Source organism: Cyrtonyx montezumae, unplaced genomic scaffold (genome assembly GCF_038088225.1).
Source record: "Cyrtonyx montezumae isolate F1298 unplaced genomic scaffold, pur_monq_1.0 scaffold_7, whole genome shotgun sequence".
Classification (NCBI taxonomy): domain Eukaryota; kingdom Metazoa; phylum Chordata; class Aves; order Galliformes; family Odontophoridae; genus Cyrtonyx; species Cyrtonyx montezumae.
The window spans coordinates 651,975-666,847 of record NW_027072078.1 but is presented as its reverse complement, the minus strand read 5'-3'; the positions used below and the strand labels follow the sequence as shown (position 1 = coordinate 666,847).

The window sequence follows — 14,873 nt, the reverse complement described above, 5'->3', positions numbered from 1 at the left end:
ACGGGGCGCCCTGGGGCGGGAACGGGCCAATGGAGCCAGGGAGGCAGCTTCGCCCGGGAAAACAGCCCGTCAGTCAGCGGCCGCAGCGCCACGGGATGGATTCTGTGGGCCCCGCATCCTGCCACGGCGTCCCGAGCTGCTGTGTTTTACAGCTCCACGCTGCCCAGCTTTGTTGCGATAGGTGGAGCTGGGGAAGATCTTGCCTACTAGCAGCAGTGTTGAGTTAGACCTTACACAAGATAACAAGGGAGAGGTGTGGCCTGTTGTAAAACACAGGCATTTCCTTTCCAAGAAACCTGAAAATGAAGATGTTCTTAATCTAACTATCCATTTCCGGTCTTCCTCATCCATTTGTATTGTAAGTTGGGCTTGTCCCCGGGCCTTCACCATAAATTCTGCCATTGCATCAGATAGGTTGCCAGCCAGAAGCAGCAATTACAGCATGGACTGCATCTGTGCCATGGGCATTCCCACATTATGTCAACATTTATCCAAAAAAGTATGTGGAAAGAAACACAAACGTTGGCATCCTCAGATCCAAATGATGTCCTGGGTCAAAAAGACTCTTACAGACCTTCTTCCATAGACTGGTTGTCTCCCACCACGTCAGGCTGCCCAGCTCACATCCAACCTGCCACTGGGCATCTGCAGTGATGAGACACTTGTGTTCTCTGGGCAACAGTGCCAGGATCTCACCACCCTCTGAGTGAAGGATTTCCTCCTAACATTTAAACAAATTCTGAGAAGATGTGTTGAAACCATTCCTTGTCCTGGCAGGGTGTGTGACCATCATTCTCCATTGAGCTTCCCTCAAGTACTGGAAGACCTTAATGAGGTCTCCCCAGGACTTTCTTCAAGCTGAACAAGCCCAGCTCCCTCAGCCTTTCCTCGTGGGGTGGGGGGTTCAACCCCTGTTTGTAATCTCCATGGCACTCCTCTGGACCCACTTCAACAGTTCTGCATCCTTCTCATGCCAGGATGCTCAGGCCTGGACGCAGTGCTGCAGGTAAGAAATAAAGCATTATGTAGCAGTCTCTTGGTCTGACGTTATTTCTATGTAAATATTTCCCAATAATGGAAAAAAAAAAAGATAAGTAAACTATACAGAGTTATTGGACCACAAAGTGAGAGAAGACAAGCTCCTGAGACAGTGCTTGGTCACCTCCTGCCTTTGGCTGTTTTTCTTCAGAAGCATTTTCACGTGCCATGACTCCATAGCCAGGAAGCTTAGTTCCTTCCCTGTCACTGCTAGAAAAAGGGAGAGTATGCATTACGAAATTTCTCAGTGCAAAAGCTTGTGTAGTTTACAGGTTTTGAGAAGCAAAAGGAAATTGGAAAGTTGAAACAAAGAATCTTCTTAAAAGATAATGCGCCATGGCATTTATCCTGGCTATTGTGTTAAATTAGATATGTCACTTGAACATATTTGGCTTAAAATAAATTACTGCTTTGTCTTCTCATTGATAAAACCTGAGGTAAAAAAACTAATAATAACTAAATAACTCATGTTTGTTTGGGTTGAATACATTTTGGTTTATTGGTATTTATTTATTTGTTTAACTAAACAACTTGTGCTGTGTTTCCTTGTATTCCTGTCTGTTATAATGTCAGGATTTCTAGTGCTAGTCTAACTAAATTGCCCCCAGAACAGCAGTGTTCAAACCCCTCTTGGTTAGGGTGTCAGCTGTCCAGCAGTCTGCCATCATTGGACTCAGAGCACAAGATTCATGTTTTATGCTGTTGGAGCAGCTTTGCCATGAACGTTTTCTGCTGGGTCCTGTCCTACTTGACAACCTTAAAAGTTGTAAAGGTTGTTTACAAATTATATCAGTTAGCAGTATTACTAATAATACTATGTGAAGGTCCATCTGATCACGATATCTTACTCAGAACTTTGAGAGCTGCTGCAACCTATCTGCAAATGAATGGGCTGCATTTACAGAGACTAGTGATGTCATTGTCTTATAGAAGGTTAATCATAAGAATAATTTGTTTTAAACTGGAATCACTGTTTTTAAAAACAGTAAAAATGAACACTGCATTGTTACATAACAATGGCATTAAATAACTAACTGCAAAACATCTTTACTCATTTAGTTTACAATGCAAACAGGAATTTACGATATTTTCAAGCACAAATCATCCTGCTAGTCTGTTGAAAGTTGTCTCTAACAGACAATGACAGGATTAGCTCATACATGCTGGGCATGTCATTGTAGTACTGTGTAACCATGTAAGTGGCTTATGATTTCACTGACATATAGTCAGCCTTCATCTCTTCTGCTTATAGTGTCAGCAAGTGTATGGGAACTGTTGAATCACAGCCTGAACCACTGATTGATCACCTGAGGCGAGCACTGAGCTGCAGGAGCACAGGTGAAGGCAGTGCACCCGTGTGACTCCACCTCTCCCAGACCCCATTTTAGGGCTGACCACCCGTAGGGGAAGTCTCTTATTGGAGATCCCTCCCCTATGGAATTCTGGGCAAGCCTTGGCCGTCTGCAAAAGGTGAGCCTTTCTTTATTTACTGTTTTGCCTTTACACCATCTGGATAAGTCATACAAAATGTACTATCCACCTTCATTATTTTCTGTGGGTACTGTTCTTTTGGGTTATTCACCCTACAGTAAGTATGCTGATCCACACAACACAGGGGAGTCAGGAATTAAGTTGTGCATTCAAGATTTCTTATCTTTTATTTCAGGCTCTGAAGTGCAACATGAGAGCTCTTAGTTGTTGAATTGCAGCATTACGATTGGTAGAAGGAGACAACTGATCAGAAGGAAATTACATGTTCTTCTCCACTGGTGAACTTATTTTTATTGTTTGTTTCATTTGTTTGATTCTTTTCATTCTTTTAACAATCTTAATAAACAAATAACCTCCTTTAAGACTGAAATCATTAGAAGTATTCTCTGTGGAACCAGAGCACAGGATTTTATTTTCTCCTGTAATTTTCAGGTGTATTTGGTTCTTTTTCTAATGTGTTTTAAAAATCAGTAACTAAAATCAAGGCATAAAGTATCAAAATCAATAGAAGATATCATGGAAATAATACTGGTTTGGAGTTCAGCATTTAGTCCATTCCTGTATCTGAAGAAAATCTGCTCCACCTACATTGTTCATCGCAACTGCTTTTGTAAATTATTTGTAAGTATCTTCTGTGATGTTGCCTGTCCTTAATAGGCGCTTCATCACTTATATATTTCATTTTCCTCATTAAGTCAAATGGTTCTTGATCGGTCTCCTCAGACAGTAAAATAAATTAACTATGTTCTCAATATTCTTTGATTGATACTGCTAACTGCCAGTATCATCATTTAATTAAGAAATGAAACAGTACCTATTCTTCAAAGTCTTTCTCAGACCTTGTGTTTTGTAAATCTATCTTTTTTTTTTTTTGCCCTGGACTTCTGTTCCTTCTTATGCTGCATGTCTAAAATTAGACACAGTGATTTCAAACTGTGACCTCAGCACTGCTAAACAGAGCAGAATAATATCTCCTGTGAGGCACACATAATATTCCTATTAATGTTTTGCTGAATTAAAATTTAGTTCTGCTTTTTTTGGATCTTCATTTGTGATCATATAACGCACAGTATAAGGTGTGAGGTTAACAGAATGAATAATATCTTGACTATTACACCATTTGATATTTTACTGATGGCATAGTTAGACAGATTATTGTGATTGAAAGAAGACAATTGAAATAATTGGGAAAAATGCTCACCTGTGTCCCAGGCTCACAGTAGGAAACTCCAGACAAGAAATCCTTCAAAAGAGAGACCTTTCCTGGGGTTTAGGAGAGGTGGAGTCAGACTCCATCCCTTTTGGTCTGGTGACTGACTCAGTGCTCACCTCAGGTGTTCAGTCAGTGGTTTACACCATGATTTAACAGTTCCTGTATGCACAGTAATTGCAGAAACTCCTTTTCTACGGGGTCCTTTTGTGTGGTTCTGGCACAGTGCTGGCAAGTCATCAGCAGGTTGGAAGGTGTTCCTGTAGTGGGGATCCCACAGTGACTAGAGCATCCGTAAGTCCTGGAAAGCATTTTTTAGCTGTTACTGGATTTTCTTTAGGATACTGTCACATGAAGAAAAGGTCTCTCTCTGTCCTCTAACAGTCATCTCCATTATTTAACACTTCCACTGTGTTTTTAAAGTACATCCATTGAGTTGTTTTTGTCAACTTCTCTTGTAATTCTCTTGTAACCCTCTATTTCTATTACAATGAAGGGTTTAGAAACTTCTAGAGAATGCTTTAATAAACAAGTAGTGGTAGAACAGCAGCTGAAAATTCCTTACTGATTTGAAAATTTACTGTAAAGCACCAATGGGGTGGGAGGCAACAGTTACTGCAGTACCAACAATGACTAATAGAATGCTTGTTGCTATTGTGGTTGTATGGAGACACCAGTACAGCTCTTACTTTGCTACATCACCACATGAATACTGCAGGCAACTCTGGTGACCAAATCACAAAAGTAATCATGAAATAGAGAAGTACAAAGAGTTTTGATAACTCACTAGGAAATACATGAGATGTACAAACAGCCAGACTAAATCTAATTGGAAGTGCAGCTGATACAGCACCTTCTGTGTCTGGCTGATAATGGAGTTCAAGAGATGGATATAAGAATCATCCTCGTGGGCACTACTGTTACACCCTTTCAGCCTCCTCCTCTGAGTTGTGAAATCAGAGATAGGAAACATCTGACATTTGACAAAGAAGTGGTAGATTCTCTAGCTTAGAAAAGTGGCATTTAAATGGCAATGTGATGATTCAGGAGTGTAAGCCACAAATTGTATGCATAAAGTGTGTGGAAAACAGTAATAAACTACCTTGTATAACAAAATTAAAAGTTTCAGAAATCTAGATTTAAAGCAATTGAAATGTAAATCTTTTCTTTCTTTCTTTGTCTAGGTGAACTTCTGTACTTAAATCCTTTATTTGTATAATAAGGCCTATGCTAAAGTTACCTTGGCAACTAATTATTGAACATTGTTGCAGATGCCAAAATGATGGAGAGACCAAAATATGTAAATTAAGGTACAAAAACATACACAGATTTTTTTCTATGAGATACAGCCTGCTGGCAGGTGAGTTTTCTGTTCTGCCTCATTGCTCTTAGCTGCACAAGTGAGCCACAGTTAGCTGTGCCTGAAGTCTGTCAGGGTGCAACTATATTTGGAACCCCCATATCACAGTTTCTAAAATCTCTCCAGTGTCTACCAGCCTGTGTATTTTTAAGGACAGACTGCACACATGCTGTGTGGATATGATCTCTGCTGCTCCTGCACAGCTGAGTAGAACTGTCTATCTGCCACTCCAGCTGCCTGCAGGGACTCAGCTATGGCTTTACCATGGACTTTAAGTAAGGAGAGGGTTGTAACTCCTTTCCTAGAAGCAGAGTATCTGTTACCTGGTTTCTTTCTCATGCGTTGGCATTGATTTTTATGGCCATCAATGATAAATGTTGCTTTGCTTTTCATGCTGGAAGGAGAAGACATCCCGGGGCTGCTCAGGAGATGGTAATCAAAATGATGTCAGAATGCAACCTGTTTGCTGTTTTACTCATCTCATGATGAGTTCCAACTATTCTCCTTAACTCTTTTCTTAAAGTTTTTAATTCCTATTTGATGATGAAAATTTATATGAAGGACCATGTCAAAAGTGCATGGACCCTTAGTTGTCCATTAGGTATTGCTAATATGTATCAGTCAGATCATTATCTGACCTTTGGTATTGGGCTTATGTTAAAAGTGTATGTATACGAAGGTTTTGTCTTTTTTCTTCGTCTCCTAACATGCTGGGCATTTGCTTCACAGAAGGTAAGCAAGCATCTGCACCTGGAGATTAAATTGTTTATGCTGTGGATTGGCATTACAAACTTAGCAACCAAAGTACAGGAACTAGTTTGAGAGCTGTGTAGAATGCCTTGCTAACAACACAGAGGGTCAGGCTCAGAGACACAGCCGGTGAGAGGCTAGCAACCATTAAGGACAGGCAAATACTCAAGCTAAATTATTCTTATGTGGACGTCACAACCTGCAGCACAGAAACACACCAAAAGAAATGGCAACAAGATCTGTGTCTGTTATGGTGGTAGACCTATATTAGTTTCTACCTGACAGTGAAACCGAAGCATTTATTTTCTTCTCTCATTTGACCCAGTCTTGGTTTTTGAGTTTTGTTTATTGTTTGGTTTTTGTTTTTTATAACAAAATTCTAAGAAGATTGTGGAGTGGAAGAAAGAAACACTAAGGACGTATCTGCATTTCCTTAGCTGTTTAATGTGCTCTTGCCTGTCTGCTCTTTCAGGAGACTACTGCAATGACAGATCCTTCAATGGTGGATTGTATGACCCAGCTAAAACTCAAACTCCTCGAGAAGGTAAGCTGTTCTGCAGCTGTCACCTCTGTTCTGCTTTTTGCTATGGCATGTTTAGGCATTAACACTGTACCTTAATCATATTTCTGCTGAGATACAAAAAGGATCTGTAGTCAACTGAGAACCTTGTTAACTCTGCAAGATGAGGCAGAGCTAGTCGCATGTGTAGAAATACGATTGTTTAATATACAGCTAAAATTTAAAGTAAAACTCTTAAGACTGGAGTATTTTGTCTTGAATGTGGCAGTAATTTGTTGGCAAAGCTTTTGCCAGTATGGAACTAAGTAGGGCTCAGGAGCCAAAAGTGTGCTTGTACTTAGGACAAGCTCTTTTAATTCTGAGATCGGGGGGCACAAAATCCAGCTGTTCCCTAGGGAAAAGGAAGTTAAACATAACAGCACAACCGTTTGGGAAAGAGCCTGGCCCAAGCAGGGCAGAGCCAAAGAGAGTAGCTGGGTTCAACCAAAAGTCCAGATCCATCAAGCAAGCTTATGGCATTAAGGCCTAAAGCCAAGATGGAAAAGTGTCTGCAAGTTGAGATCATAGTTCCTCAGATGCATGGCCAGTTGCAGGCTTGTCATTGCATGAACTGGAGACCAGTATTTATCCAGTCTAGCTCAGACAGGAACTGAAGACTAGAGCTGAGATTATGAGAACACTCTGGCATGGAGGTAGGGGATGTGGATGAAAGTCCAAGGTATGGTTGGTCAGAGCCATTTAAGACTATTAGTGTACTGAATATCCAAAACTCTCTGGAATAAAGTTCTTCATATGTTCTAGCTCTCTGCCCTATAAAATAAGTGTTGTGCAAGTTTCCTAGTTCACTGTGCTATCAGTTCCCATGTCTGCGGTGGCCAGGCCGGCTGCAAGCACAATTATTCTTTTAGTATTACTAAATTTATAGTGAGACTGTAGTGGAAATGCTAAATCATGGCTTGAAACAGTGACTGAGTGCCAGGTAGGAAGACAGGGCCAACCCAGGAGAGCCCAGGTGCATGCAGTGCACCTGAGAGACTAGAAGGGGTAGAGCCAGGATCCACCCATTCCTAGACCTCACTTAAGGGTTGGCAGTGAAGGTGAGGGTGTCTCTCTAGAATTCCCTGTGTACCTAAGGTCTTCTCAGGGTAAGCAGCTTTTTTCCCTTTGTTTCTGTGCTTACTGCTGTCACATTTGAACAAATCCTTGCTCTTTGCCACCTGAAATCTTCTTGTGCTATTACTGTTATGCTTACCATTGTTTTCTATGACACTGTTTGTACCTTTGTTTGGTTTTATGCTTACTACCAACCTTACTGGCTGTGATTTAGTATAAGTGTCCCCTGCTTCCACTTCTGATTTATTTCCTCCATACCAAACCTGCTTCTATAACACACGGTTGTTGTGAACATTTTGCTTAACTCAAAAACGTTTGTCTTTGTTTTTCTACTAACAGAGACTAGAAAATGAACAGAGAAACCTAGAGAAGATGGAGTCACCTCTCCCAGCAGCAAGTAAAAGAGTTGTGTTTGTTATGGTTATGGATTTGAAATTGAAAGGGCTTAGTGGTGCTTTCAGTCATTAGTTCCTTAATAGATCACACTTGATAATGCCATATCCTCCCTAAAAGCCAGAACAGGTGTTTCTCTGTAAGTGTTTAGAGACCAGGAATTTTGGTAGTTGGAATTTGCTCTGTCTCAGCTTCTGTGATAGGGATGTTTTCTGAATGATGGCAAGAATGATCCAAACTGAAGTCAGTGTTGTCTTAGCTTGGCCCAGGTACCTAAAGCTGAATACAGCCCTGGGGATCAGAAGTTGCAAATGCAAGTTCCAGTGAAGCATGAACGGCAGTGACAATTGTTTAGGACTGAGATTCATATACAAAGCTGGTAGATCTTGGAAGAATCTCCTAACATATCTTCCAGAATTAATCTCATAGTGCAACTGTTAGTGATCTTGTCTTTGTGATCCTTTAAGAATATAATGGTCTTTTCCTTCTTCAGGGAACAAACGTGAGGATATGCTTCAGAGTGCCTTGAAGCAAAGGAAAAATCTCCTGCAGGAACTTAGGGTAAGAACAGTACTTCTCAAGTGACTGTACAAAGCGTGTGGTTTATCATGATGAGTGCAAGATTAGAATTTGAAGGATGAAATCAGATATTACTTTAAACAAGCAGTGTGAACGCACTGAGCCTTTTTTTTATGAGAAGTGTGGCTCAGTATAGAGATGGGGGGAGGTTGCTGGGAAGCTGAACAGGACTTCCCCCACTTTAGCAAACAAAGCCTGCACATGCCTCAGTCACCTGGTGTGTTGATTCTGTTTGTTTTAAGCTGCTTTATCATAAACTCTCTGGGCTAGTTATGAAATGCAATCAAAGGACATTTTAATGCTGCCAAAACAGGGGCAAGTATTACTTATTTATCATATGTGGAGGGGATCAACCATTAATTGAAATATTGTCCCAGATTTCCAGCAGTTTGTCCTTTGCTTCTTTCCACTCCCACTTGTACTGAAAATTGTAGGCCCTCGAGATATGCAGAAAGAAGCACTTTCTTTTCATTTGTTCCAGCTCTGACATCCCTTTGTGCAGCACTCACTTGTGGTCTGCCTGTTACACAGCAGTTTCTGCAGGATTGTTGTGGGTGAGGAAAGCTGTGCTCTGCTTCAGACTCACAAAGGCTCAGCCTATGTAATCCAGTGAGTGTAACAACACTGCCAGCCTTTCTGTGACCAGATTTGCTTTAAGAATTTACCTGATTTTGCAGGAGCAGCACCTTCTGGAAGAGCTGTCACAGTCTTCTGCGCCAGCCAGGGGACAGTACAGGAACTACAGTGCTGGTCCCCCTCAGATCTACCAGATCCCTTTTCCAGCACCTCAAGCAGAAACACCAAGGATTATCCAACAGGCGGTAAGGATTGTAATTCCTAGGAGACGCTGGCCAAAACTTACACTGACTTCTCCATTTTCCTTTCTTATCCAGATGCCTCCTCAGCCTGCCACCATCATTCAGCAGCTCCCGCAGCCACCCCCACTGATAGCACAGATCCCTGCTGCCCCGTCTTTTGCATATCCTCGCTCTGGAAGCATAAAAGAAGGTACCATTGGTACCATTTGCTTGGTCAAGATGTCAGGTCCCACCACCAGGCTCAGAGTGATTCCAATAAAAGGTGCCACTGCAAGGGGAAGGAAGAGGTCAGGGGACAGAGCATCCAAGTCAGTGATGGATGTAACTACTCGGCCTCTGTTGGGGCTGTAGGAATTGCATTCTGCAAAAATAAGAATCAGTTCTTAGAAGCTTTTGGACAAACTTAAACTGTTAGAAAAGCTGAGGAAATTAAAAGCTGCTTAATCCAAGGCACTGAGTAACTTTACCAAGGTCAAACTCATGGAAGTAGATGACTGTAAAATTTACATGCAGGCTTTTAAAATTCATTTTTCTTTTTGCCCCATCTTAACCTGTTGTTCAGGTTCCTCAGAGCAGTATAGACTTTTAAGTCTTGTGTTTGGAAATAAGATAGAACAGCTGAAAGTGCTGTTTCAAGTATAGTACAGTACCAATAACAAGAGTTTGTTTCTAAACATAGGTAGATGGTACTGTGAAATAATACGTGCACAAAAACCTGGGTTGACTTTCCTGGCTCAAGCCTCAATTAAAGACTTTGTCACATAGAAATCTCCAGTTACTAAATTGCATGTTTCTCAACTATTAGCTTAAATGGCTGGATTTATTCAAACAGTTTATTTTCCTAAATGAACTAGGCCACATTCATGCATGACTTCTCTGACGTTGATACATTTTAAGTGATCATACCAGAGATCAAGCAAGAGCTCCAGTGCACAGCTTTCCTCCAGCCATGCCAATTGGCATATCTGCAGAGATGGGCTTGCAGTGGAAGTACCAGAAGATGCTCAACAGCAGCTTGCTTGTGAGGAGTGGGGGAACAGGAGATCTGGGGTGAATGGTCTTATAGATATTAATTTTGTACCATCTGGATGCAGAACACTAATATTACCCAAGCATCATTTTCACCCGCTTTGTCTCAGTTGCATTCATGAGTTTGCATCCTGGAGGGCAGTTCCTACTGAAATCCCTCTGCTGCTTTTCTGTTGCTGATAAAGCTCTTACTTTCTTCCTTTGGATGGCTTCTTTCCAGATATGGTGGAGATGATGCTGATGCAGAATGCACAGATGCATCAAATCATCATGCAGAACATGATGCTGAAGTCTCTGCCACCGATGGCATTTGCACAGCCTGCCAGACCCAGCTATCCCCTGCTTCAGCACACACAGCAGGTAGTGTTACTGTGTCAAAGGGCATCTTTGCTCATGTGGGGCAATAGTTGTCATCCTGGAGGGTGCAGAGACTGGACAGAAAGTTCTGCTGCCCAGGGTTTCCTGCATGTTTCTCATGTAGTATTGCTTAGCAACATGTGAGGATCCAACAGAAGATGTTTCACATGCAGGTTCAAATTGGATTGTCCTGCTCTTAATTGTGTCTCGTAACAGAAATGGAAGAGGTCTACATTGTGTAATGCTGCATTTTGGGAACCTAACTCCTGGTGACTATTACTGAAACATCTGGTACAAGGTCTGTATTAGTGCCCCCAGGTGTCTTCAAAGCCTTGGTATTTCACCTCTAGTCAGCATGTACCAGCATGGTGGGACTTCTGCCCACTCACTGCTATCAGGAGGGCAACACCTGTTAGAGTAACTAGTGAAATCTGACCTGGCAGTTGCAAACGAGCTAGAGGTGAAGCACAGATTTTTGTGGTCATCCTTGAACAGCTATTGTCTCACTGTAAATCAGGCACATCCAACCCCTGGAGCAGCCTGGGCATGCACTCGTTGCTCAGAGACAACTGAACCATCTGTATGCTATTGACACAATGTTGACAGAAACCAGGATGCTGGGAGGGCAGTGCTGACTCAGGTGATGGGAAGTAATTGTATGCATTTTGCTACACTGGCTAAACAACAGGGCTCTGAACAGTGAGGAGTATGCACCTATTGCTTTCCATTTTGATAAAGGAATTAGAGAATGGGTTTCAAAAGAAAAAAAAATCATCAATTTATGTTTGTGACTCCATTTTCAGTCACTATAAATATATTACCTGGAGATTTTTGAATGGAAAATATAAAGTTAGTCAGATTTTCTACTCAAAACTCTGATCATGTCTCTACCAGACTTTCATAATTCCCATCCCACCAGAGAGAAATATCCTTTGTTTCACACCTTGTTCATGTTATGACTTTTTGGCAGTGTGTGCAATTATTGTCAAGGATGAAGTACAAGAAGAGTAATATTTAATGAAAACTCTCTGAGTGCCTTGAGACCTCTCTAAGAACTGCAGTAATTTCCATCAAGCCAGAGTGATGCATTAGTTTCTCAAAATCAAGGTCAAATATCCCACTAGTTTTATTTTTGATACTTTCTTTTTAAAAAACTTTTTAAGAGAAATGGTAAAGTATTTTGTTGCTTAATATATTAAGAATATTGTATGAATTATGAGGCTGCTCTGACAGATGGCAGCAGAGGGGCACCCTGATAGAGTGGTGTCTAACAGGGAAGCGTGTCTGATATTGAATTCCTCCATGTGAAAAAAATGGCACCTACTGACATTCATTAACACTTGCTGAATGTTATGGAAACCAAACACTGGATTTAAGTACAGTGAGATGGTGGGTGGCATGTTTCAGCAGTGATAATGGTGAGTCACCTCCACTGGTGCAAGTTTCTATGAGCACAGCATGCAGGCTTTTGTTCATTGCTGGAGAAAATGCATAGCTAACAATGGTGACTATGTTGAAGAAGTGTTTTATAGCTGAGAATTTGCCCTATCAAAGAGTGTTGTTGTACTCTTCATGTCTGTTGTAGTTTCCATAGAAATAAATAGGAGACATTACTTTTAGAGCAACGTATATGTCCCAAGACAATTCCTGTTCACTCAATGCATCTCTGACAAGCATTGAGTGTCGCTGAGGTTGGACAAGCATGCTTTTAATCTTTTAGAAGAACAGGTTTTATAGATTATATTTGTTTAGATCCCATTAGTTTTTTTTCCAAAACAAGCATAGTATTTAATAAAAAGTAGGCAATTTTGGACATATCCTTAGGTGCACAGTCCCTAAGCTATTTTTAATGGTTTGCTATCTAGCTCCTTAGTCATCTTAAGTGCTTTGGAAATATGTATTTCTAGTCTCTACACTGAAGCATTTACTATCAAAGCAGCAAGGACTGTTAGTCTTTAGGTACTGGGGGTATCTCTTGTCTTGCTAAGTCTTCTCCTGTACTTTTTCAACCCCTCTGTTATTAAGCTGATGATGACTTTTCCCCATACTGCAAGAGAGAGTTTCTGTTTTTTTTTGTTTTTTTTCCCTTGGAAATTTAGGTAGTGAGATATTAAGAAAGCAACTCTCATGCTTCTGGTGTAGTTGCCCCGTTCACTCACACCTTTCCTACCTGCAATATGCAAGGTATAGCTTAATATAATATAAAGCTTTTAAGCTATAAAGTAGTTTAAAAGCCCCTGTGGCTCTCATTAAACTGTGGGGCAGGAAACACAATCTTCCATAATCCATCCCTGTGACCTGTGCAGCTGGGAGCTGACAGTTTTTGTACCTCTTGAGACAAAATGTTGGCCAGAGATGGAAAGTCTCTGGCAGCAACTGCTTGCTCTTGTGTTTCAGGGTACTGACATCTTTGGAGCCAGCACCATCAGAGCCAGCATACAAGTGATAGATTGCTGTAGAAATGTCAGGCAGCACTGGCATTTCCCCAGAAGAGTCAGAGCTGTGCTGAGTGTCACCTCAAGTGAAAGGGTCTGAGGGAGGCAGCAGAGGGACTGAGGATGTCCCTGTGGTTCCCACCTCCCTTATAGGGCCACTTAACCTCTTTGCTTATCTTCAACAAGGACCTGCAGCTCGCTGCTCCTGTGGCTGTAAAAGCAGATCGTCCCTGGTTGTCTGCAGTGCATCACCACCACCACTACCCTCCTCCAGGGCTGCCTCTCCATGCCGTGCCTGCTGGGCTTCTGATGCCAGGTGAGGGTCTCCCACCTGCATCCTCAGCACAGCGTTGGACCAGCAGCATGCTCCCAGCTTTGAAGGTGTAAGTTGTTGAATTGCTGTGGTGTGAACTGTATGGCCTGCTGAGTAGGGGCTGCCTATGCTTTGCATTCAGGCTAATGTTCTTCACAGGTTTTATATTCTCACAACACTGCTGAGATCCTCAAGTGGAGGCAAGTAGACTGTTCCTCCCAGGGCACCCTTGCCTGGGCCTTAATGTGCCTGGAAGCTTATCCTGGGCTTTCTTCTAGTTCAAGTAGATCACACTAGGGCCTGGTGCTTGAATAGGCACATCAGCAGACCCACTGCTCAGTGAGCCAGCCTGCTAATGCCAAGGTATGGTGGCTTAACTAGATCTGAGCAAAGAGCACAGTGGTCTTGCCAAGTATGTTATGAAGAGGCAGCAATGAAGAAAAGGTATAGAAGCAGCAGTGTTAGGAAGTTCTCACATCCTGAAGTAGTCACTTCCTTCAAAGGCACTGTGCTAGAGAATGATTGAGTGACTGGGGATTTTGGAACAGAGAATCACTGTTTTTATATCTGTGCTACATCTCTTCCAAAGGCAGAGAGCAGAAGGGAAGGATAGAGAGACATCCTCTGGCATAGAGAACCTGCTGCCATGGGTATCTGTAATGTCCTTCTTTATCATGGGATTTGAATTTCTGAAAAGACTCTTTACCTAATGGAGTTACAAGGGTTAAACATTTCAATTCTACCCCTTTCTCTTTTACATTCTTTTGTAATCTTTACTGGTAAAGAGCTCTTGGCTCCTTCCAGTATCAGTGCAATTAGCTGTTGCTTAACTGTTTGCAGAAATCAGCAAAATCATCTTGTCACAGCTTTTAAGCTGCTCTCTCCCTCTTCAGCACAAATTGAGATCCTACACATCTTTATTGTTCTTATGCAGCTGCAAACAAGCATGCACTGTTGGCTATTACCAAACACAACAAGGTCATTTTTCTTATTGCAGGTGGCCTACGTACTGACAGCATGTGTTCGTCTGAAGGTGGACAATTGCATCGCTGAGTTCAAGCTGTATTTGAGCTGTTCCTAAATAATCTAACTGGCATCTGCAAATTATCAGTACAATAAATGAGCAGTAGAAAAACTGGAGATCCAAATGTATCATGTGCCTGTTGTCTGTTCACCCCTTTCTGCCAAGTGCAGTTGTTTTCTCTCATCTTTCAAGCCCAGAGCAACAGCAGTACTCTTTTGCCCTCTTTCCAAAGAACCAAGGCATCTTGTCTCAAAGAGTCACTCAATGGCCCCAGGATGTGACATAAACATAACACTAGTATTGTCTAAACCATTGCAAATTAGTCTGCCTCAGCTTCAAGACTGAGTCCCCTTCATATGTAATCTGGAGAATTGCCCCTTTGCAGCTGCCATCATGGGGAGTGTAATGCAAACTAACCCATGTTTCATGAATGAAGTTTCAAT

General features: G+C 41.7%; 1 protein-coding gene across 5 annotated transcripts; it reads left to right on the top strand.

Moving 5' to 3' along the window:
* Nucleotides 1-831: 831 nt before the first annotated feature.
* CUNH21orf58 (chromosome unknown C21orf58 homolog) lies at nt 832-14,546 on the top strand. 5 transcript variants are annotated; one of them, XM_065750646.1, is made up of 9 exons: nt 832-1,006; nt 6,322-6,393; nt 7,822-7,879; nt 8,369-8,436; nt 9,132-9,275; nt 9,348-9,462; nt 10,522-10,661; nt 13,280-13,476; nt 14,404-14,546. In XM_065750646.1, exons 1-9 carry the CDS (start codon nt 971-973, stop codon nt 14,417-14,419), a joined length of 846 nt encoding a protein of 281 aa, XP_065606718.1. In that variant the 5' UTR covers nt 832-970; the 3' UTR covers nt 14,420-14,546. The 5 variants fall into 5 exon arrangements, with proteins under 5 accessions (XP_065606718.1, XP_065606719.1, XP_065606717.1 ...); XM_065750647.1 differs by lacking the exon at nt 832-1,006 and having other exon boundaries at nt 6,233-6,393; nt 9,132-9,272; XM_065750645.1 differs by lacking the exon at nt 832-1,006 and having other exon boundaries at nt 6,233-6,393; nt 9,132-9,462.
* The last annotated feature ends 327 nt before the right edge of the window (nt 14,547-14,873 follow it).